Source organism: Lampetra planeri, unplaced genomic scaffold, assembly GCF_965212315.1.
Source record: "Lampetra planeri unplaced genomic scaffold, kcLamPlan1.2.h2 scaffold_320, whole genome shotgun sequence".
Classification (NCBI taxonomy): Eukaryota; Metazoa; Chordata; class Hyperoartia; order Petromyzontiformes; family Petromyzontidae; genus Lampetra; species Lampetra planeri.
In genome coordinates this window covers 22076-44897 of record NW_027615143.1, presented here as the reverse complement: position 1 = coordinate 44897, position 22822 = coordinate 22076, and the positions used below count along the sequence as shown (strand labels likewise).

At 42.6% G+C, this 22822-nt stretch overlaps 1 protein-coding gene across 1 annotated transcript; it reads right to left on the bottom strand.

Annotated features, from left to right (window-relative positions):
- Window positions 1–1473: 1473 nt before the first annotated feature.
- Window positions 1474–22164, bottom strand: LOC144740860 (dystrobrevin beta-like). The gene is given in 18 exon segments (XM_078623571.1): window positions 1474–1568; window positions 1662–1821; window positions 2920–2940; window positions 3163–3259; window positions 4263–4376; window positions 4588–4676; window positions 5639–5729; window positions 8223–8294; window positions 12807–12889; window positions 12891–12932; window positions 13955–14121; window positions 14504–14609; window positions 14688–14842; window positions 15023–15108; window positions 16863–17076; window positions 17169–17249; window positions 17421–17488; window positions 22148–22164. Coding segments are annotated over 18 exon segments (1758 nt in total).
- Window positions 22165–22822: the final 658 nt, after the last annotated feature.

Genomic DNA, 22822 nt, shown 5'->3' with positions numbered 1-22822 from the left:
TAGAGTAATAAATCTATATTTCCAAAATGATAAACTATTTCTTGAACTGACACAGTAACATATCCTTGTTTCACACACATCAGAATATGGATGTGTGAGTAAACACACTCTGAGGCGGGATATCAACACTGGCTGTCAGCAGCAACCCACAAAGGGACGACGTTGTTGGGTACAGTACCGAAAACCGGGCCTGAGTGCAATTTCATGCAAAAAATTAAATAAAAAAAAATCAATCATACAAAAGCAATGACAGGGAACATGTGACAAGAGGTCGGGGTGTTCCCATGGTCATGTGTTTACAGTAGTTTATATACAGAACGATCTGCTGCAGTGGAGCAGCTGGGGGCGATAGCGCAGCAAGCCATTCTCAGCAGTCATGGGGGAAATTATCGGGTAATTACAGCACTTTTTCTTTACAGGACAACATACACACTCGCTAATTGGACACTTCTTGCTACCTGCAAGGTGTCAAGAAACATTTTTTTCACATAGTGAAATCCTGTTAGATTACAGCATGCATTACTCTACGTGCTAATGCCGGGGGGTTGTTGTTGTTGTTACTGATTGTTCCCAGTTGATGACTGTTTTGTCCTGAAGGATGTTCAGGTGTTCTCTTCCCCTCAGTGCTTCTGAACTCTTATTGTGCCTGAATAAACACATAAAAGCAGACTTAGAACACCTGAAAGATCTGGTTGTATGAATTTGTTAAAAATACATAAATAAATAATGGCTTTGCCTTTATTAGTGCATGAAAATTTGCACTGGTTCTTTGAAAAAAAAACAAATAACCAAAGAGGCCATGCATGCAAAATGTAATTAAAAATCATGAACAACAACAACAACAATAATAACAATGCCCTTGTTTTCACAAGTTCATTGGGAAGATAGGAGTGGCTGTGGTTACAGTTTATTAGTTTATCTAATTTCACGTTAACGGGTTTTGAGAGAATTGTACACACAATCATAAATTAGTCACATTTTCTTCAGGTAACAAGATAATTAACACATTTTGTTGGAAAAATTACTGATATAATAATTAATATTTATTTATGAATGTATTTAACTAAAATCATCCAAACCACAACCCCTGTTGGCTTCCATAACAGCTTATTTATGAATAATATCAGATTAATTATTATTCCTACTTTTTGCAGTTCATTCTGCTTCAGCTGAAAAAAGAAAAAGAAAAATCATATCTTTATGATGAAGAAAAGCAACATCTGTGTTTGAACGGCAAAAATATGTGGCATGACTATAACGTGTATAGTCATACTGGCTTAGTGTCAGCATGCTGTTAACAACCGGTCCGCTTAGACTCACCTCTGTCACCGCCATTCCTCATGTTAGTGTCGTCGTCCTCTCCTCTGTCATCTACTGTAAAATAGAACCCAGTATGTCAGCGAGGGAGCTCAAGGTCATCAGCGAAAATGACAAACTGACATACGGAACAAACCATGCCTCTTTTCTCATGAACTAACCTGAGTGGAGCTCTTTCACCAGCGATGACATGGTGTTTGTGATTGAATCAGCAGCAACTAAAAGATCATTCCGAAGGTTCCTAGGTACACCTGAGGGGGGTTCAGAAACACATCATCCAGTAGGTACGGCAATGGTAGAGAACTCACACTGTGTAGAATGACTGCTGTTGGTCGTAGACTCACCCTGAGCGAAGGCCTCCAGCACATCCCCTCCAACCCCTGCCAGACAGTCTTGCGGTGTGTGCGTTGGGGTGGACCCAGCTGAGGTGGAGCGTATGGGCATGGGCATGGAGCAACCGGCACCGTGACTGGGGGAAGAATGGGGGGAGCCTCCAGACTGGGACTGCAACATACAGCAATTACTGTGTCATCAGCAAATGATCTAACTGTGACAGTCTGTCAACATGCAGGTTTAGAAATGTAGACATGTGAAAAGGAATTACATCTCCTATATGTGGTGTCATCCATGCAACACATTTTACATATCTACACTGCCTTGGTGCAGGTTTACAGCTCGGCTCAGTCATTTTAATGAGTGTGACCCTTTTTTTACCAGTTTTTGAAACATTAATCAGGAAATGTGTTTTCATAAGCATGAAGCAGAATAATGAGCCACATTTCTCATCTACAGATGTGAAACTGTGACAAAGAGGCCAAAGTGACTAACATGGTGTATTTGTTAATTTTTCTTCACCAAACATAGAATTTGGACTTCAGACGCAGAGAACTCCAGTTAATCTTTACATCAACACGGACACTTAGGGAGGAGATGGCCGAACTGCAGTCACAGATTGCTAATTTAAGATGACATGAAGCTTTTAGTTGTAAAGGTGACTTTTATTAGCAGTCACAGACACAGATGTGTCAGAAAGAACGAGATCCGTAAATGGAGAAGAAACACAAACAACAATTCCATATCAAGGAAACCTTGTGATCTATACTGGCTGCCTTCAGTTTATATACTGCACCTTTACTGCACCTTTTCTGCACCGAGGGGGTAATTGAAACCATGTGTGGGTGAACAGCCCGGACCTGTGCTGAGTTGGGGGCTATGTCTCACTGAGAAAGGATCACTGTGTGTCCCTGGGACCGCTGCAGGCCCGGGACGGTGGCTTGGAGCCAGGCAGCAGATGGCCAGCCAGACTGCAGCCACATTAGAAGGGAGGTTGTTAGCAGTGATGAAAGGAACAGGTCCCTGACATTTGGGCTGAGAAAAACACAGTTCTGTCAACTCGTTTGAACCTGTGCAACCTGCTTGTAAAGATGGTGTCACAGTCTGTGATTGGAGCACTCTAATGGTGGCAGCAAAGATCTGCTGGTGCAGCCTGGATTGGATCTTATCCTTTTTCCTAACATCCACCTTAAAATCAATTATAAATACATCTGTGTGCTTCAAGAATTGAGACAGATATTATATGAACCAAAATTAAGGGAAACTTACAGCCTGCTTCTGCTCCTCATCCTACACACCAGCAAAGGTAAGCAGTAAGCAAGAAAGAGAGAGAAAAAAAGAAAAGAAAATTGCATCCTATATTCACACACGCTGAAATCTCATGCCACATTTCATTTAATACTGTAATATAAATCTGGAGCAAATTAGGATGTTGTAAACAACAGTCCTGGTAGGCCAGGGTACATTGATTTATACATATCCAGGTCTGTCTGTCCAGGAAGATCATTCTACCTTCAGCAGCCTCATGAGTCCCTCCAACTGCACCATCAGCTCCCGTCTGCTCTCCTGCAGCGCTGACATGCGTCTCTCCAGCTCGTCCTTCCTGTGTCTGCGAAAGAAGAGACAAACCATTCTATCACCAGGCTAACTGTGTTTTTTTAAACACGTTTTGTATGCTCACACATTAGCTGCAAATGCATCTAGACTCTCAGAAGGAAAGTCAAAATAGAAACTACTAAATGTTTTAATTCATATATGGTCACTGATTTGTCTCAAGGTTCCTATAGATGGTGGATGATTTCTCCTTTATTTTATTGCAAGTTAAAAATGCAGTCTTGCAAACATGACAATGACATCAACGTGCAATGAACACCCACCCCAAAAATACACCCAATAAAAACCCTGTAAGTCGCCATGTTTTCACTGAGGCCTTTCATCGCCCCCTCATGTTCTGAGGGTGTATTGCATTTACAAACAACTGCTGCAATCACTCATTGCAGTGGTTCCCTTAGTGGAATCCAGGAACCCACCAGACATCTGTTGAGGGGTTCCAGGAAAAAGGGAATTTATTTCACTATAATTACACACAAGTGACGAGACAAAATGTATGACTATTGTGGTTTCATGTGTGCACAATATAAAAATGCCTAAAAGCAAAAATCCTGGAACAAATCTCATCAAAAAACATCTCTGCTCTGCTTTAATACCTAAGCTGGATAAAAATATCTAAGCGTAACAGCTGTGACAAAACCACTCAGTACCATCCTGGTGGGAAGTGTGAATCACATTATTCAGCAAGCTAGATGAAGCATCTAAAATCATTCAAATTACAACAAAGGAAATAGCAGCTGGAGAGCATGTTATGATCCAGTGACATAAACCAATTCATGCTGCTGTTTGTACATGTAAGTACTGTGTGGGTCGTGACAGAATTATGTAATTTTTTCATCTTTCACACTTTATGTGATGCAAATCGTACATAACAAACACACATCTGAAAACATTAACAAAGTAGAAAAATCCAGAATGATCATTATTCACACTTGACAGGTGCTGTTCCTCCTCATAGGGTGGGATGCCGTTTTTTTAATGGCCTTTACTGGAGCGGATACCTGAGAAGGCGCAGCTCAGTCAGGAGCGTGGGGTTCTGCTGGGCCTTTTCTGGTGTTGGCTGAGAGGCCTGTTCATGCTCCAAACGCAGCCTTTGGATCTCCTGGAGGATCTCTCTGAGGAGGTCAGTTCATCCCAGAGACAGAACAGAGATTCAGGAAGTGAAGGGAGAAAAAACACAATCTAGTCAAGACGTGTGCAGGTGAATGTCAATGGTTTATGACGATTGTCTTTGATAAATCTGAATTAGTATCTAAATTATATACATTTATATTATTTCAGTTAACTCGATGATTTGTTTGTAATTCTCTCCTCTAATCTTTGTACCTGTTTTTGTTCTCCAGCTCGGCAATCAGCTGCCTCTGTTGCTTATTGGCATCAAAGTTGAAACTCAAATCTGTTGGAGGACATTGTTGCTGAAAAACAAAAGGTTAATAGATTGGCATTAACAAGATGGACCTTCTGATCACGCTGCTTTTGACAAACAGGAAGTCATTTTGACGCAGCAGATTTCATCACATCACATCAAGCTTCTTCATTTCCTTAAACGCCAGTCGCAATCAGGCTTGTATGTAGTATTGACCAATTATATTTGAGCAAGATTTGTAGATGACAGACCCCTTACAACCGCAGCGTCAATGCATTCACATGGATCACTGGATCTCACATTGAAGAAAGTAACTACAACCAGCAAACAGACCAATACGTCTCGTGAATGTCCTGAAAATTTGTCTGATGACGTGGGACGCATTGATCGCCAAGAGTCGGTGACAGTGCACATATTAAGATCAGCTCAGGAGTTCACTGGAGTTCACACAAAGTGTCGGTGCTGATCTGTTTCTCCAAATGTTAGTAATGCTTTGCAGCACACAGTACCCGTCTGGCTAGCTACAGTTGCTCACAAACCCTAAGAATCTGATACCTCCACCAGCAGACAGCTAGGCTGGTTTTCGTCAAAGACTAGATGGAACCGGAATGACTGTCTCCTCATAAAAGTAATCTTAAAATCTGCCAATCATTATCTCTAAAGCTCATGAAGAAGTTATGTTTCGTTAAGTTAAGAGGTTAAGAAGCTAAGTTTATTATATGCCTGTTGCGAAGGAGAGGCAGACATGCTAGCAATTGCCTTTCTCTTAATGCTACGCTAAGCTAACCAGATGCTAACTGTTGCTTTCTATTGATTGAGAGCATTTGAATCCTCTTATCGAACTCGAGGCAAGAATAAGTACATCTTACTCCAAGTATTTAAAGGACAAGATATAAACGTGGTGTCGTTAAACATTAACATGTAGTTTGATTTGAGGTGATTTTATGTCATTGTAAGTTAGAAATGGACGTTAACTGAGTGCAAAGACATGGCGACCTGAGAGCCACTCACTGTGGAGTTCCCTGCCTCGGCTGCCAAGCGGGCGGCGTAGCGAGCGATGAGACGGTGCTCTTCATCCAGCCGACTGGGACTCTCCAAGACACTGCACATAATCAAAGGCGGAGAGAGAGTCATCATGAACGATACAATGGCACTGACTCTTACATCATTTTACCCACATGATTATGTAAAAGGATTTGCATGACATAAAAACTGATGTGACCTTAATATGCGACACTTGGCTCCAGTGCTGACGTGCAGTCTGAGATAATTGGTCCTAACAATGACTTTGTGACTGTGCCAGTGCCCATTGAGGCCATTTCATTACTGACTGGAAATGTCAAGCAGGCATGAAACTTTAAATGATCATGGGTGTCGGCATATGGTGTGGACAGATGACAGGACATATGCTGTCCTTTCTCGACAGGCGGCTTGCAGCGAGGAGTGAAGGAGAGCTGGAATGGGACAGAGCTTTCAGCCTTCCAACGCCACGACCATCCAAGTCTGATGTGAGTGACCAGTCAAGCTTCAGACCCACTGCATCACTGCAAACCGCTGATAAACGCTCAAAGAGGCAAAAAACACCAAAAACAGCTGCTAATTTGAATAACTTTGGCATCTTTGGCTGCGACATGTCTTATATTTTTAAATATTAATTGATCTGCACCAGAAAATACCAACATGTCAAAGCACACAGGGGTGAATTTTCTTTCTTGACGTGTTGTTGGATGAATCGCTCTTAATAATTTACTACAGACGGAGCCAGAGCTCTTTTGACGGATTAAACAAAATACATTAATACACATTCAGAGGATGCTGAGGTTGGCACAAAAAGTCGAGTGCAGACCCAATTGGATTCTTCGATCTTTTTTCCTCTGTCTTTGCGTCTACGAGCTCTTGCGAATGTTTCATCTGTGAGTTTCCTGGCACCGGAAGATGTTCCGTAACAGGTTTTTGGATGCAGATTTGTAAGCTGCCTTCAAGCTGTCCTCAACCGGCATCTCTCTCAGTTACTCCAAACACACAATATCCACCACCAATGGGGTTATTTTGCAAACAGATGATATATTTGAGTGAGCTTATGAAAAGGTCACAGCAGAGATGTGGCCGAGTCTCTTTTGCTTCTATTGAGTTTTAATGTTTACTGGCATTAAAATTCAGCAAGCACAACACAATGGTTCTCAAAACTGGACAAGCAGTAGGAGAACAATGGTTCTCCTACTGCTGGAGTTCAACACTAAACAGGTAGTAAATTGTCTTCGTCATGTCTGCGAGAGCAGGTGGGAGGGAGCAGACGCCATGTCAGCAGAGCAGACAGCAACAGACAGGAGACGGACGATCTGCGCACATCGAAAACAATTTTATCAGACAGTTACATACACTGAACGGATGTGTATGCAACCAAACCGAAGTGATGAGCAACAGCCACACAGACACTCAACAACTGATCTTATCGGTGGCTTGAATGCATTTCTGTGCAAAACATGGCAGCTTTGTGGTTGTTATGTCTCCCAAAGGAGACATAATCCTCCCGTTCACAACGTTCCACCCCAAAGCAGCTGTGACTCACGGAGCCAAATGTCAAAACAAAGGTTATCAGCCTATTTCATTCCTGCCACAGTGCAGCAAACCCCAGAGAGCATCACTTTCCATCTGTACACGCTACAGCGTCGTGAGCTCCTCCACTGACCTCCACAGGTCTGGAATGCTTTCAGCACCTTGGGTGTCCCCACCCCCGTCACATCCCTTCGATACTGTCCGTCCGTCCTCTGAGACGTCTCACATCATCATCTCAGCATGAAATTCAAACCATCGCTGATTCGCTGGATCTTTTTCCTCTAAAAAGAGGAATCGTTTGCCCTTTTGTCTAATGCCATGAATACACCTGAGAGTTCATTTTAATTACATGCAGTTGTGCGTTTGTCACATTTAATGCTCGGGTGTGTTTACCTTGTCAATAACATGTCTAGGTTTTGGTATAGACATTTCTATCAGTGCCTTTCTAGCTGCCTGGACTGTCTAGATCCGTCTCTGTGGATTTCAGTCATAATCCAGAACAGGTACATGCACAGTGCTATTCTTCTCTAACACTGAGCCCAGCTAATACTCAATGAGAAGCCCTGAGCTGTATGTACAAACTAATGCACTGATGTGATAAGAGATATACTGCAACTGCACAGACCTGCAGCACGGAGTGCAGATACAGGACTGCTCTTTCTGAGTGATCTCCTTTATCACATCATTCCCACAGTGAATCAACAATAACAGACAGCCTTTAACTGAGAGGGTTCACAATCAGAAGACAATTAGGCTGCTGTTTACTCACTGAAGCTCCAATTCTATCTTTATCTATTTGTCAAATCACCCTTCAAGTCGGAGTGCTTGCACGCTCTTCATTTCACTGCAACACATATACACTCACAAGGGTGTGCGAAATGTGAGTGAGGGGACAAATAACAAGTAATTGCTGCGCCATTATTCCCACTGATGAAAGGAATCTGTCTTTTCTAAGCACAGGAGGGAGTGGACAAGACATTTTGTGTAAATACATATTCACAAACGTGAGCTTTCACCGCACAAAAGAGCCTCAGCTTACCTTTTGGTAGGAGTAGGAGCCCCAGACATAAGCATTGTGTCGTTCATGTTGTTGGCCACTGGTTTCGGCTGACTAAAAGACAAGATCAGAGGTCTTTAATGCTACGCTGCAGGGGCCTGTGGCGCTTGTCACCAGGGAATGGAGTAGAGGACATTAATAGTCATGAATCAGCAACTTCAGTTGAATCCAACTGTTCAGAGGACGACATGAGGGGAGGCAGGAACATGATCATCTACTAACGTGTTGCAGAAATTGAGCAACAACGTACTTAAATCTAACTGGAAGAAATATGAAAAATTTGACACTGCGGGTGGGAATGTGTGCAGGCAAACAAAACGATGGGGTCCATTTGGCCGTGGACTCCGTGGCCCCAACCCCGCTCATCAGAACCCACTCCCCTGATGACACGGGTCTCATTAGCGGATCGCTCAGGTGTTCCCAGCTTCACACTTCACCTGGCAGACAACACAGGCAGCCGCTTTCCATCTTTGCATCTCTTCAAACCCAGCGCCTACTATCTCTGTAGTGATCAGCCCTGATTTATTTTAAGAACACATTATCACATAAAAGGCATAACACTGTGTCCTATCAGGTCTATTTGTCCAATCAGCATTTCCAAACCGAGAAAGACTATTAATATCCAGATTTTCAGAGAGAATACAGAGGCACTGAAAGTCATTTTTGTATGAGATTTATTCTGTGCACAGGAACCCAGAAATCGTGTTCCACTAAACACAGAAATCAGAGCAAAAGAAGAGATATTATTTCAATTACGTTCATTAGTTGCTCTGAAACAAACAACAAACATGTAGATTCTTGTTCAAGACACGCTGCAATTGTCTGTTGGTTGACACATCTGAATTCCTCCCAGGAGCAGATTCAAAACCACTGTCCAACGTGAGTGATGATGCATCAGCTTCTTCACATATTCACACAGCGGACAAGGCAAATGAGTAGTTTTCATGTCATAAGAAAGGATAGTAAAAAGAAAAACAACAGCAAGGTAAAATGTAAGTCTGATGCTCAGTAAGATGAAGCATCCAGACAGACTTCTTACCTCTGCGTGGAGAGAACGCACCTGCCTGGCTGGCGAAATACATCCAAGTGCTGCTGTTGCCAGATGCCTAATCTGCCCTCAACTGAGCAGGCGAGCATCTCAATGTACTACACTGCTGCTGTCTCCAAGGAAACTCGACCGTCACATGACTTCGTGACGACATTCTCTCTCTCTCTCTCTCTCTCTGGCTCTCATGCACTCTCTCTCCCCTCGCCGTCTCTCTCTGACGCTCTCAGCTCTGACTCCATCTTTTCACCTCTGTGAGGCATGAAGACACTGATGGAAAATGTAGGAAATGACTCCATCTCAAGTGGGGAATAAAAACACAGCTGTGGATGGTTACACATACAGTCAGCCAGCTGCTCCGCTTCTATAAATCATCATCACTTAGTTCTAAGGACAATATAACATGATAAAACACGTCAGCATTTATTGACTAAATTCACCCAGGCACGCTAACACGTGCACACCAGCTCCTGATGGCTGCTGAAGGATACACAGTCCAGTCAGTTGCCCGCCGTCTCAGAGGTCAAATGGGCTGGCGCAACATTTAGGCACAATGAGATCAAAGTCTGCAATGCGCCGAGCCTCGTGCTACCTGCGTGCAGCGAATGATAATTCACCCCCCCACACACACACACACACACACACTTCACCCCCCCTCTCTTTTTTGAGTGCTTGGCAGCGGTCAGGGGTACGAGGGAAAATGAAGTGCTCACATTCACATTATTTCTGACAAGCAAGGGTGCCTTCAATCATACCCACTCGGCTAAAAATAAGACCCAAACATGAAGCATCCTCCCTGCTGGCAACAGAATGCGCCTGTTTCCCCGTACAGCTGTCACTTCTTTGACCGTACAAACCGACACACAGACTGACATGCTTGTTCCATGAATTTAAATGTGATAAATACTGTATGAATCGGCCAGGAGAGAATGGAAGGTTGTCGAACGAAAAGGATTTAACTGACAAATCTGATGCTCCAGCGTGTTCTCCACATTAACTGTGTCTCTTTGGGCTGAAGGTGTGAAGCGGTATGGTATCCTTGATGAAAAGTTCCTGAGACAGACGGTGAACCAAAGCTGCAACTTCTCTTCGCAACACAAATCCCCAAGAATCTCTTCCCTCCAGTTCGAGCGGAGGCAGAAATTCACAGCTCAGCTTGCTCTGTTCGTCTTTGCTCTCGGATGCCAGTAAATATTTCAAAAACAGGATCAGAATAGCTACAGTTGTTGTCGAGGACGATGTGACAGGTTGGACAACTGGGAGACTCACGTCCATCCGATTTGGGACTTTGGATCAAACTCTCTAACCCGATTCTGCTATTATTAGTCACTCACAGGCGTTCACACACACCTGTGGATGTTGATGGATTTCTCCTGATTTACAACATGAAATAACATCTCTCCGCAGACATCATTCATCAGGGTCGACAGCTCACTGCTCAGGGTTTCTACGACCAGCAGTATATACTGTGTGTCCTTCTGTTATGTCTCATCAAAAACTGGAGCCTGTGCAGAATAAAACTGGAGCCTTGGCACTTTTCCTGTGAGGCAGGATTTCAGTAGCCTGCCCAGGAAATCAGCATGGGAATTGTTGGCAGATAATTACTGCATTCACCCACAATTTCTCTGAAATCGACCATTAACAAATGGGAAATACTCCATTAGTGCCAGTTCTCCCTTATGGCTAATGACTAGTTTGCCCACGAGGAGTTTCAAGTTCAGACTTCTACAGAAAAGTTCAACTTTCTGTAAATATCTGCTTTATCACCGCTTGCTAACTCAGCAGATTATCATTTCCATTTATCATTCACATGCATCGACATGTGACAAACGCTTTTTACAATGTTAAAGACATAATAAAATAAATTCTAAACTAATTATGAGATATCCACTGATTTATGAACGTATTCTTTCACACTGGAAGTCAATGGAAAGAAAAAATATATTGATTGCCACCTACTGCTAATGACTTCTCTTGTTAGCGGAGTGAAAAGGAGACATTTTCATTCATCCTTTAAACATTTCTATTCACCTGTAATTTTTAGACAACCCATCGAAAGGTCACCTACTGTTTCTCATCTTTACATATGTTGATCTTTACATGTAAACCATGACTATGTGGCAAATGGGCATGATTCTAACGACGAAATCATCACACCCTGTATATTCTCTTTAAGTGTTTCAAAATGATTTGCAGTTAACAGTTAAAAAAACACAAGCACATTAACGCATTCAACTACCTGAAGAACCAAAGTTAGAAAATCTTCTATGATCAAAGACAGACGGACAGACACAAACACTCACACACACAATGAAAAGTATAACAGAGTTTTACACAGTAAACATCAAATATAACCAACGGATTCGTGCAGGACAGGACTCTTATTCTCAGCCTCTCCCTTGTCAAAGCTAATCGACATCATAAAGAAAAATGGATCACCGCTTACAAACTGACATGTCAACAAAGTAGTTTGACTCAAAAATCGGACTTCTTAATCAATATCAATTTGCTTGTGTGATGTAATTTCATGCTACTCTTATAGCGTGCACGCTAATCAACCGCATCATTGCTCGGCTGCAGGAAAACATCCGGGTCGAGAGCTGACTCGCAACGTGATGAATTGTGGATTTCTGCAAACTTAAGCTTCATCTTAAATGCATGAGTTTGGGAACAGTGTGGACCAGAAAAAAATAAAACAACAAAATAAAAGTCGTGCCTGTGAAAGAACCCGAGAGTGAGAAGTGATTCAATGATGATGGTTTCTATCAGAACAGGAAATCACGTTGACGTCTTTACACCGTGTCTACTTTTCTCCCCCGATGATGTAGCTCCACTATCAATTACTCACTGACACTTGCCAGCAGCGGACACAGACAGCTCAGACTAATGTTCGTGACAGAAATACGAAGGAGGATTTTGTTATGAAATGATGCCATGAGGAATGTTGAAAGCGCAAATGAGAAAAGTTGAGTGATTTCCTCTGCTCTTGTGAACACTTTGAACACACAGAATCATAAATCACTTTCAATCTGTTATTAGATTTTGTCTTGGCGGAGGCCAAACCAGGCCGTTCCAGAGCAACAATGATGAGAAGGAAATGACATGACCTTAGCGATGGATAGATCCCAGGGGTGGAATTGAATATGGAAATTGTTCAGCTGAAATGTAGATGAGTGTGCAGGGTTTTAAGACAGCAGAAGAATATAATGCATTTTTTCAATAATGACTTCCTGGAGGCTGAAAGCATGTGAGATTTACACCATCGTCCCCGTTTCATTGCCAGTTGATTGATGAGGATGACTGCGCTGAACCTGTGTAGTATATCAACATTTCTGTTAGCGACTAATCAGACGCTTCACATCTCGGCAAGACGACTCGCTATCAGTCATGTGGCGATGGCGGATGGAAAGATGGAGGCAGTTACAGGACTGGAACATACTGATCATGAACACGGCCAGCTTGGGTTTGCTTTATTTATGACACAAACAGCGGTAACAAACGTTGTGAGGACGGGCTCTTACACTGTATGGGTGAGTTCCTGCGGCCTCTCAGCCTGCTCGGGGAACACAGGTTGTGGTGGGTCTCCGATGGGGACGCAGCCTTCAAGATTTACTGATTGCGTGGCTCAGCTTCTTGGCTGGAGACTTCTGCAAAGAGGACAAGGAGAGACTGTGTCAACTGTGCGTCCTGTCCACGTTGTGTCGGTAAAGTAGTTTGAAGCTGCCTCAGAAGTCGTTTACGTAACTGGCTCAGCAGTGTATTTACATGATCAAATGTGCGGATCAGTGAGCCATAGCACTGCTGCAGTTTTGGTGCTGTTACACAAACTGCCCTTCTGCCTGAAAACTGCAGTGTTGCTACTTTGACACACATAAACGTAGATGGATGCCATGAAAAATATTGCAAAACAAATCCATAAAAAATAATGCATTTTCAGTAGCTGTTAAGGTACAGGTGTATGTCACATGTGTATTTGGGGCCAGACCCTGATGACCTGCATTGAAAGATCATTGGTTCATAATAACCGGCACCGCATTCCTGGATAATCTGTGTAGATGAGAGGTGAGGTAAGGATTTTTAATTGATTTAATTGATAATTGATTATTATATCATAATAATCAAAAGATTTTTAATTGATTTAATTGATAATTGATTATTATATCATAATAATCAAAACTCAAAACTGACTGATCGTTGTGGTTTAAATTACTACACATCAACACGTTAAATCTCTGTTTAACTTAGATCTGTGTGTTTTCAGATTACCGCACTTATTATCAGTTTGCATGTTTTCTAATCCATTCTACATCACAATCAAAAAGTAATGCTAATAATCAGAACGGGGTAAACATCAAATATGTGAATCAATTTGAGAGAAAAGCAGAAAAGTGTAATAAATGAAAAAAAACTATTGTCCTGATATTAGTGATATAAGTAGTTGAATTATCAGACGTGGTGTCATTTGCTGCCCACTGCGATGTGAATTCGTCGGTGGTCAATTTCCTATGACTATAACTGAATGATTTTTAGTAAAAGTAATGATCAAGCTTTGGAGAAATGCTGCAACACGTTCTGTTCAGTCACTAGAAAAGGTGTAGGACTGGTGGCACATGCTCAGATCGATTGAATTGTATAGAAAATACAAGAAGTAAAAGTGATCAGATCTTACCCAGGATGAGTGCTCCTTCATCTGGTGCTGATTGCTATGGGGGCCATTGGCATGGCCACGCCAGAAGCAGCTCTGACAGAGCTGGTAGCCATGGCACTGCTGGCACCGATACCGGAAACCCATCATGCTTTCACTCCGGCAATATGAACATTCCACCGGATGGAAGACTGTGATGTAAAAAGCAACAAAGACAGGGTTTTCTCTGAGAGCAGGAAAATTAAGCCAAAGAACCATCTGTCTGTCAGCTGATTAGGGAGAGAATTACAGTCCACAAGTGGCCCAGATCTGGTGGACAACCAAGATACCTGAAACAAATCAATGGCTAATTTTCGCTGGGACAAAGATGGGACACCTATGTTTTGGTGGTTCCAACTTCATCGGTGGCGCAAAACTGCAATCACTGCGCCACACTTATGATGCTTAATGCTGTGTGTGGATTTGGTTGAAGATTTTTTTTCAAGAAATTGCCAATTCAGATACATTTTAAAAAAAGAAAAAAAAATACATGAAAAAGATGAAAGTTCATAAGTTCTCGAGTGTCTCAATTACCATTTTCAACATTAGCGAGTCGGTGCATGAGCGGAAGCCACACAAGGCATTGAGGTGGAGGATCTGCCATCAACACATCCAAAAATGTGTTCAGTATGATCTTCTTCTGGAAGCAAACACACATGCAGTTACTGAGGTATCGTCAGTATTAGTGATTACACTATGTGATCAGACATCCTCATACCTGCTGAGGGAAACACGTCCGCACAGAATGCTCCGTGTAACCAAACGAGGGGCCCTCGAACACAGCAGTGGGAAGTTTCAGCACTTCCCGAAGAAACTGGTCAAACTTGGCAAACACCATGACTCCATTCGAGTCAGAGATCTGAGAGAAAATATCTGAGGGACAGAAAACACCACATCTGTGGAACACAATTGTGACATTATTGTGAATGGAATCTATTGATCACGATGCTGGCAAGCTTGCATGTGTTCCAACAGCACCACTAAGTGTTGAACATGTGCAACTACATGAGATGTGCAGTGAGGAGGGTGAAATGTACATTAACAGGTACTTACATCGTAGTTTGTCCACAATCTTCCCTCCACACATTGTTGAGAGCATGGCTTTCATTGAGAAAACCGTCAGCTTCCCGTGGCTTTCACTGCAAGCAAGGAGAGACGAGGTGTCATCAGCACGTGGAACAATGATGTGACTTTTAAGTAGAGAATTGACACAACCTGAGCCCGGACTACAATTCAAGATTGGAAAGGGATTGGAATCGGGGAATGCTGGTTTTATGTCGATGACTCTTTTAAATAAATATTAAAACACATGTTCTGGTAATACAGATTTTTTCGGGCCACTGTCCAAAATACATTTGATATTATTCCACAGTTGGCTGCTGTTCAGAAAATGTTGACACACTGAGCACGTTTTTAACCATCCCATGGGTTCTAGGGGGGATCATATGAGTTGGTCTATTCAGTAAACATTAGTTTTATGGAGTATGCAAACACCCCCTGTCCTGTGGGAGTACTGTGGCTGTAGAACCAACAAGGTAGCTAAGTCCTTATTCCTGGTAGAAGGTCAGACACAGAGGGCCTTCGTCTGAGCTCTTCCTCCTTGTTATCTCTTTGTCTGAAGGTGCAGACATCTGTGGACCTGAGAGCTTCCAGTTTAGGGGACACTGGATTGGTTCTCTGCTCCTTGCAGATGATGTTTTGCGGCCTGTGTTCTACTGTGACCTCTGACAGGTCGACTAGCTCTAAATTGCTAAATTGCTTCTTTCTCAGCTCAGGGGACTCAGCTCAAACATTCAGAAGGATCCACTCCTCGTTCCAGTCAAAGAAGTCAGCTGAGGTGATTTCAGGGGCCTCCTGCCGGCCATGTCCAGCTAGTAAGACCTTATGTGGTTAGACGCCGAATTATCTGGGCGAAATATACAACCACTCAAATCCACAAATAACAAACGATTCAGAAATGATGAATTAACCCTTTAACGCCAACAGGTCAGTATTAAGTTCAAGCCTCAAGACTCCTCCAAATGTTTTAATTGCCAGGAGACTTCAGCTCTTTCATTTCAGATCCATTTAGCTTGGGCTTTCCGAGCAGAGATAACACAGTACATGAAAGCTCGTCTGCCTAATTCAGTTTGGACCTCAGGGACAGATAGAGACCGCTTCCTGTGATTGCACAGACAGTCATTTCTACAAAGTTTTCCACAGATGCGGCAGCATGAATAATAACAAAGCGGCACAGGAAAGGCCTTTCACATATACAATGAATAGACGGGGCCAAGCAGACGATCAATGGGAGCGCTTACGGTACAATAATGACAGAGAGCTTTATGGTCAATAGTAAACCTCTGTGCTCCGTGATGCACGGCATCAGGGGCCTTGAGCACGGAGGAGGCATTAAGAGGACGACTATATGGTAAAACATTACCAAGGTGACTTGAGCTGATTTGCTTTTTCACACTACACACTCTGTGTCGTATTGCATCGGTCTGAGGCCTTGTTGGATTATTTTCAAAACAGTTAGAGGTTAGTTTGGAAATACAATTATGATGCTTTCTATTACTTTTCCTAACATGACTAGTAGGGTACAGTAGATGAATGTGCTTGAGTTTTAATACAAGCTAGAGAAAATGTAGAGGAATGAAAAGGTCCAAGGAAGGTTTCTATTTTTATTTTCATTGATAATAGTTCAGCCTGAACAATCATAGATTTAAGCTTTCTTTGGAGAAACACACTGTGATGTTCATGTACACATCTCTGTAAGCCAACAATTGATATTGTTTGGCTGTTAGTTCACTATAGAGTGGAGTTATTTCTGACGCATGTGTTCCACGTAAAAGTATATACCCCATGCAGGGGTGTCATCAGAGGGATCCTCTCTGTGAAAGAATGGCCGTACCTGTCGTATGTGGCCACCATGAAGTTGAGCAGCAGCCCGATGGACTGTTCCACATTGATCTGGTGGGTGGTGGGCAGCCGCTTGTTGAGCTGGTAGTAGATGGAAGACAAGATGGTCTCCAGCCGTGACACATTGATCTCGGCGTTGTGGTCCAACGTGTTGAGCCCATTGTCGCGAAAGGCTTCGATCATGTTCCACACATCCACCAGATGAACTGTGAGAGGGCCGAACAGGCAGACGGCGGTCGATTAAGAGCACACGCATGTTGGAACAAACGTCTCTGTTGGTTACACTGTCAAATCTTACGGTTGCATCTCTTCTGCACAAATCGCAGTTTGCAGGCGGTTCTGTAAGTCGACAGTCTGATGACGTCAAAGTTCTGAGCTCCTGAAAAACATTACAGAATCCAAATGAATGACCTTCCTACCGTCATGAATGCACAAGACACATTAAAACATGACCACTGTCTCTGTGTGGGAGGAATTAGGAGATGATGCCGAGTGAAGAATGACACAAGTATGTGCTGACTATGAATAGTGAGCAGTCGACTCCACTCACTCATTTCCATGAAGAGCTGTCTCTTCTCCACCATGGCCTTGCCTCGTTTACTGCCTTCCTCGATCATCCTGTGGCACATCAAACAGAAGAGCATAGAACATGCAGCAGCGTGTTAATAAAGGCAACGCAGAGGTGTGTATTGTTCAAAATCAGTCAGATGCAGAACGAGTTTGATTTCACACATATACATTATTAATATGTATGCAGATGAAGGAAAAGAGAGAGAAAAAAAGAACTGTTCCTTAAATGTGCATGTTTGAATTATCTCCGCCAAGGCTTCTATGTTTTTGTGGCATCAGGACTGCATACAAACGATTTGAAACCAAAAAATCAGCAGTTTATATAGATCTCTGTCTCCGAGTGCCCGTCTGTCAACAGGCCAGTGGAGTTAGCTTCTCTGTTTGCAGCAGATGCATGGGCTCACTCTTCTTTCTCAACAATCCTAAATCCAATATTCCAAAAGGCAACCTTTTTATAGAATATCAATTATGCAAAAGGAAGCAATGCAAACATATGAAGAGCGTTTTTGCATTTTCTCCACAAAGTATCTTTCCCTAATACGTCAAATCAACTTTGGTAAAGTTCTCTTCTTACTGCTGCATGTTGACTTGAATCCTGTTTAGCTCAGTTCTAATACTTGAACACAAGAATTTCCTGAAAACTTAATTTGCACTCCACACTCTTTCTGCTTTGTCAAACAGATGTGAGTCAAAATTCAATTTGTTCTGAAGGTCCGAGATCAGTGACACTCACCCTGTCAGGTTAGACTGAACTAATTCATGACTTCCTTTATTATCAGTGGAGATTTTCCGTCATAATGTTAACATGTTTGTGTGAATAAAGAAAATTGTGTCAATAAATTGTGAGAAACATCTGGTACAATTAGTAACATACTCTAGCATCCTTCTCAGAGCAGGTCTGACATATTATCCCATTCACCACACAATCTCCATGATTAATTCTGTGCAGAAGACACGACATCAGCATTGTGTATCCGATGTGAAGTATTTACCTGATGCTTGCTGAATGTCAGACACAGTGAAGCACTAAACGTCGAGTCTGTGAGAAAGCCACATTGAGAGCGTTATTGAGGGTGTCCTTCCACTAATATCACCATTACTGAGAGCGATAGGCTATTCCTCGCAGACAAAAAGGTATTTCACTGTTAAATAATTAAGACCTTGTCTCTGTCCCTCCCTCAAGGACTTAATTCACTCTCAATTTCTACTTTTGTTAGCGACCTCTCTCTCTTTCAGCACAGAGGCTAAGGAGCGAACACTCCAGCGGTCTGCGCAAATGATATTCTCTGTGACATCCTGCTCGCCACTGAATGCATCTTGTGGCCTAATGACTGTGCTGCAGAGTAACGACTTCATGATGAGGGACATAGAGCACATTACGGGTGGCCAGGGAGGGTGGACCAGAGGACAGGGCAACCAAACATGTCTGCAAAAGGTAGGCGTCTAATCGTCATAAACAAAAAAACTAATAAAAATGAGCAGCAAACATTCAGCAAATCTGCAATGACACCATAATAAATATCAGGAGTAAGAAACTTCTTTTATATTTCCATACTCCATCACTACATTTATTTATTCTAGCTTTATTGTGTGCTGAAAGGTGAGAACATGAGGCTGTAAAAATAATACATTTTGGACTTTTGGACTTTTCTATTATTTATAGGATCAATGTGCAATTGACTGCAGGATTAAGTGTTCACTTAATGCACTTGGAACCCAATTACATATTCAATTTGTTTTAAATGGGCAAACAACTGTGTGTGTGTGTGTGTGTGTGTATGTGTGTGTTTCTTTTTTCCAGATACAGAATAGCAGAGCTGCTCTTTGGGACAAGGGTGGAAAACATCTGCTCTGTCTGGTGAGAGATCCAGCACGTCAGCAAAATGAAAAAAAAAAAACAAAAAAAAAAACAACACTGCAAATATTCTTCCTGTGGAGGAATTCACGTTGGCAGGAGATGTGCAGAAACAGGGCAGATGACAGTTTAACTTGATTGTTAATATAAATGAAAGGAGGCGAAGTTCTCAATAATTCATGAATCCACCGAGCAGAAAGTGTGTTCACAGCTTCCTGCATACATTACATTTATATCATCTGTGAAGCCTCAGTGTGTTCGTCTGAGTGTTAACAGTCATTAGAGGCCCGTAAAGGTGCATTTCACTGTAACCGCACTTGGTCAGGAGGTAATGACAGCATCCTCTGACTGCAGCATCTCTCCTCCGCTCAGCTCATTCACTCCGCCAGCTATGAACGCAACACTTCCAATCCACTTGTGAGGACACGCGCAGCCATATTGCAGATGTAACTGCTTAACTGCTTATTTCCTTATTTCCGCAGTGGGGACAGTGTGTCGTGATGCCAATTTTTTTTTTTGTTAAAGAACAATGGCAACCCTGCATCTTTCCTCGTAAGAGTCGGATGAGAGGCACAGCGCGGAGCTGGCCTTCACCGGAGGCGAAAAAAAAACAACCTGCGTTTAACTTCGAGCATCATCAGCATCACCGTCGGCTGATGACGAGGATATATCCTCCGTTGATTACTCACCTTTGACGAATCACGCGCCGACGTTACAACAGCCCCAGAAATGAGAACCGGCTCGGACAGTCCATCATCCCATTTCACGCTCTCCCCTCCTCTCCTCCCCACCGACCCCCCCAGGTCCGGTTCACTCGACTTCAGTCTTGGGAGCTGCGGTTGAAGCGCATACAGAGACGCAGGAGCCGTCGCTCGCTCCGCTCCGTTTCACCGTCACCGACCAGCGCCAGAGGACGCCAGCGCGCGAGCGGGCGCGCAGATGCCATGCGCGAGCAGCTACTCCACTGTACGCATGTGCGCACGCACGCGGGTTAAAGGCGCACGAGTACTGCTGCTGAATGCTGATGCTCAGATAAGAGATACCACGTGACACGCAGCCTGAAGGGTTCACACCTTACACAAGACACGAAAGAAGAAAAGGGGGCAGCTAAGGACACACAAAAAAAACAGTTCTACTATTCTATGTTCACGATATTAACTGCTGTTGAAAATTTGGAAATGTCCTTATTTTTGAACGAAAGGCAAGGTATTTTTCAATACAGATAACACGGAATTTAAGGTTAACAGTATTATTTTTATAAAAGTATTTTTAAAATCTTTTTGCGTTTAGAGGGGCACAGAATAAAAGTGTAGTTTTTCCTGAAAAAAAAACATGTAGTGTGAATTATTTTTAATTAGTAATTAATTTGATATTTTTGACGGGTCCGTCATGTTTACATGTCAAGCCAATAGCGACAGGGGCACTGAGAGGTGCCAGATGCCATCTCTATGCTAGTCACAGAAAGTGGAGTCTGTGTAAGTCCTCCAGCAGCTTCAGAGCCCCGGCTGTCTGAATCCCAGAGGCGAATGACCAGAATTAGAGCAAAAAAACAGTAAATATTGGCGAAGTATATGCTAGATAGACTCATAGAAAGGATTTCCTTGGCATCAAACGCACCGGAAATGGCGACTCTTCTCCATGATCGGTAGGAAGCTAACTCGCTAGCTAACTTAGCTAATGTTACTTGTCGGCCAAATCCCTCTTCAACAACGTTACTTGTTTCATTATATGACGTTGACCCTAGATATGACGTTACTGGTCGTGAACCATCCACCTCCACACCAAGTAAATGGAGGAAATGGAGGAGGCCCTTCCTGCCCGGTTCACTTTCACCACTGCGGTGAGTGGCTGTATATTCTAGCTATTTGTATTCACACTGGTCTCAAGACGACCATGAACATACTATGAAGTTCCGTCGGCTGTTTGTCAAATTACGGTATTACGCAAATCAGAAGGAATTCTTAGCAGGCAAGATGAAAAGAATGCATGCTAGCAGGCTAGCGATAGGTGGCTGTTATAGATATGCCTCTAATTGATAATGGATAGCAGAGCTAATGTTAAATACTGTTTTAAATGTATCGATTAGTTGACATTCCTAGTGATGCTGAAAGATGCTTTATTTTTTGTGTGTGTTGCAATGCCAATGCCAAAGACTGGATGTCAGTATTCTGCCAAGTTCACACAGTTCACCTTTAACTTTTTAACATGGACTGTATTGCCATTAATACATTCGCGTTAGCATACTTTGGAGTACCGCAATCACGTGACTGTTGCTGTGCTACCAGAAAACGTCGAAGTTACTGAAAGCTGTTAAGTTACACTCGGTTCCTCTACTAGGTGTGAAGATGAAACCAGGTGAAAAAAATGTTTATCAAACCCTGAAAGTTGAAAAGTTGACTCAACAGCTTCCAGAAAAAGAGTTAATGGGATCACCTGGTGACAGCAACATGGCTGTTCTCAGCTTTCAGGAACCGACATTTTCTCGTTCTCCTATGTAATTTTTCACACCAGGTAGGAGAACTGATTGCAACCTTCAATAACTGCTAGACGTTTTCTGATGGTACAAATCGTCATGGTGTTACGGCTCTCCAAAGTATGCTAGTGTGAAAGTAGCGCCAGGGATACCACCTACTGTGTTTAAAGGGTTAATCATTGATGTTGTTAATGTGGTAAATTGTTGGCTATTGTAGGTGGAAACAGCTTATTTTAATTTAGCAACCATCACTCCTGTGTTCTGATGTTTAAGACAATTGTGTTCAAAGGCTAAGAAAGGCTAGACACTCCTTGTGCAATTGTGTTTGCTCAGCTGAAAACTGTTAAAGAAGCTACATAACTGAAATTGTCGGGGTGACCCCAAACTTTTGAACATTTCTTTGAAAAACATTTGGATCGGACAGCACAGTGGAACAGTCGTTAGCAAGTACGTCACAGCAAAGAGCCCCTGGTTCGATTATGGGGCTGGGGATCTTGTGTTTGTTCTTTCCAGGTACTCCAGATACTCACTCTCCCGCCACCCCCAAAAGCATGCCAGGATAACCTGTTACATTAAATTACCTGTAGGTGTGAAGTGTGAGTGTGAAAGTTTGTCTGTCTTTCCATGTTATGTTATGTTGATAAGGTGGCGACTTGTCCAGAGTGTACCCCACCATTCACCCATTGAAAGCTGGGATAAAAACACGAGGCTTACTATATATACATATTGTTTCTCTCTTTATTTATAATAATCTATAACTTTTGATAAAATACACTTTGTTTACAAGTGCTGGTTATCATATTACATTCACCTGGAGTTTAAATGGAGACATAATGACAGACATTTGAAACAAATTCACTTGGTGACAAACTTTCCAAAACTGATTGCTCAGGACAGTTTTATACGAACAGCTCTTTGAAATGGACACACAACAGGTTATGTCGATAGGGGGAGGGTCTCACTCATATTTCAATCTTACTAGCTAACATTTCAGCTGCCTTTGGGGTTTCTCTTGTCTACATAAATCTGCATCTAGCATCACATTCCACTGAGA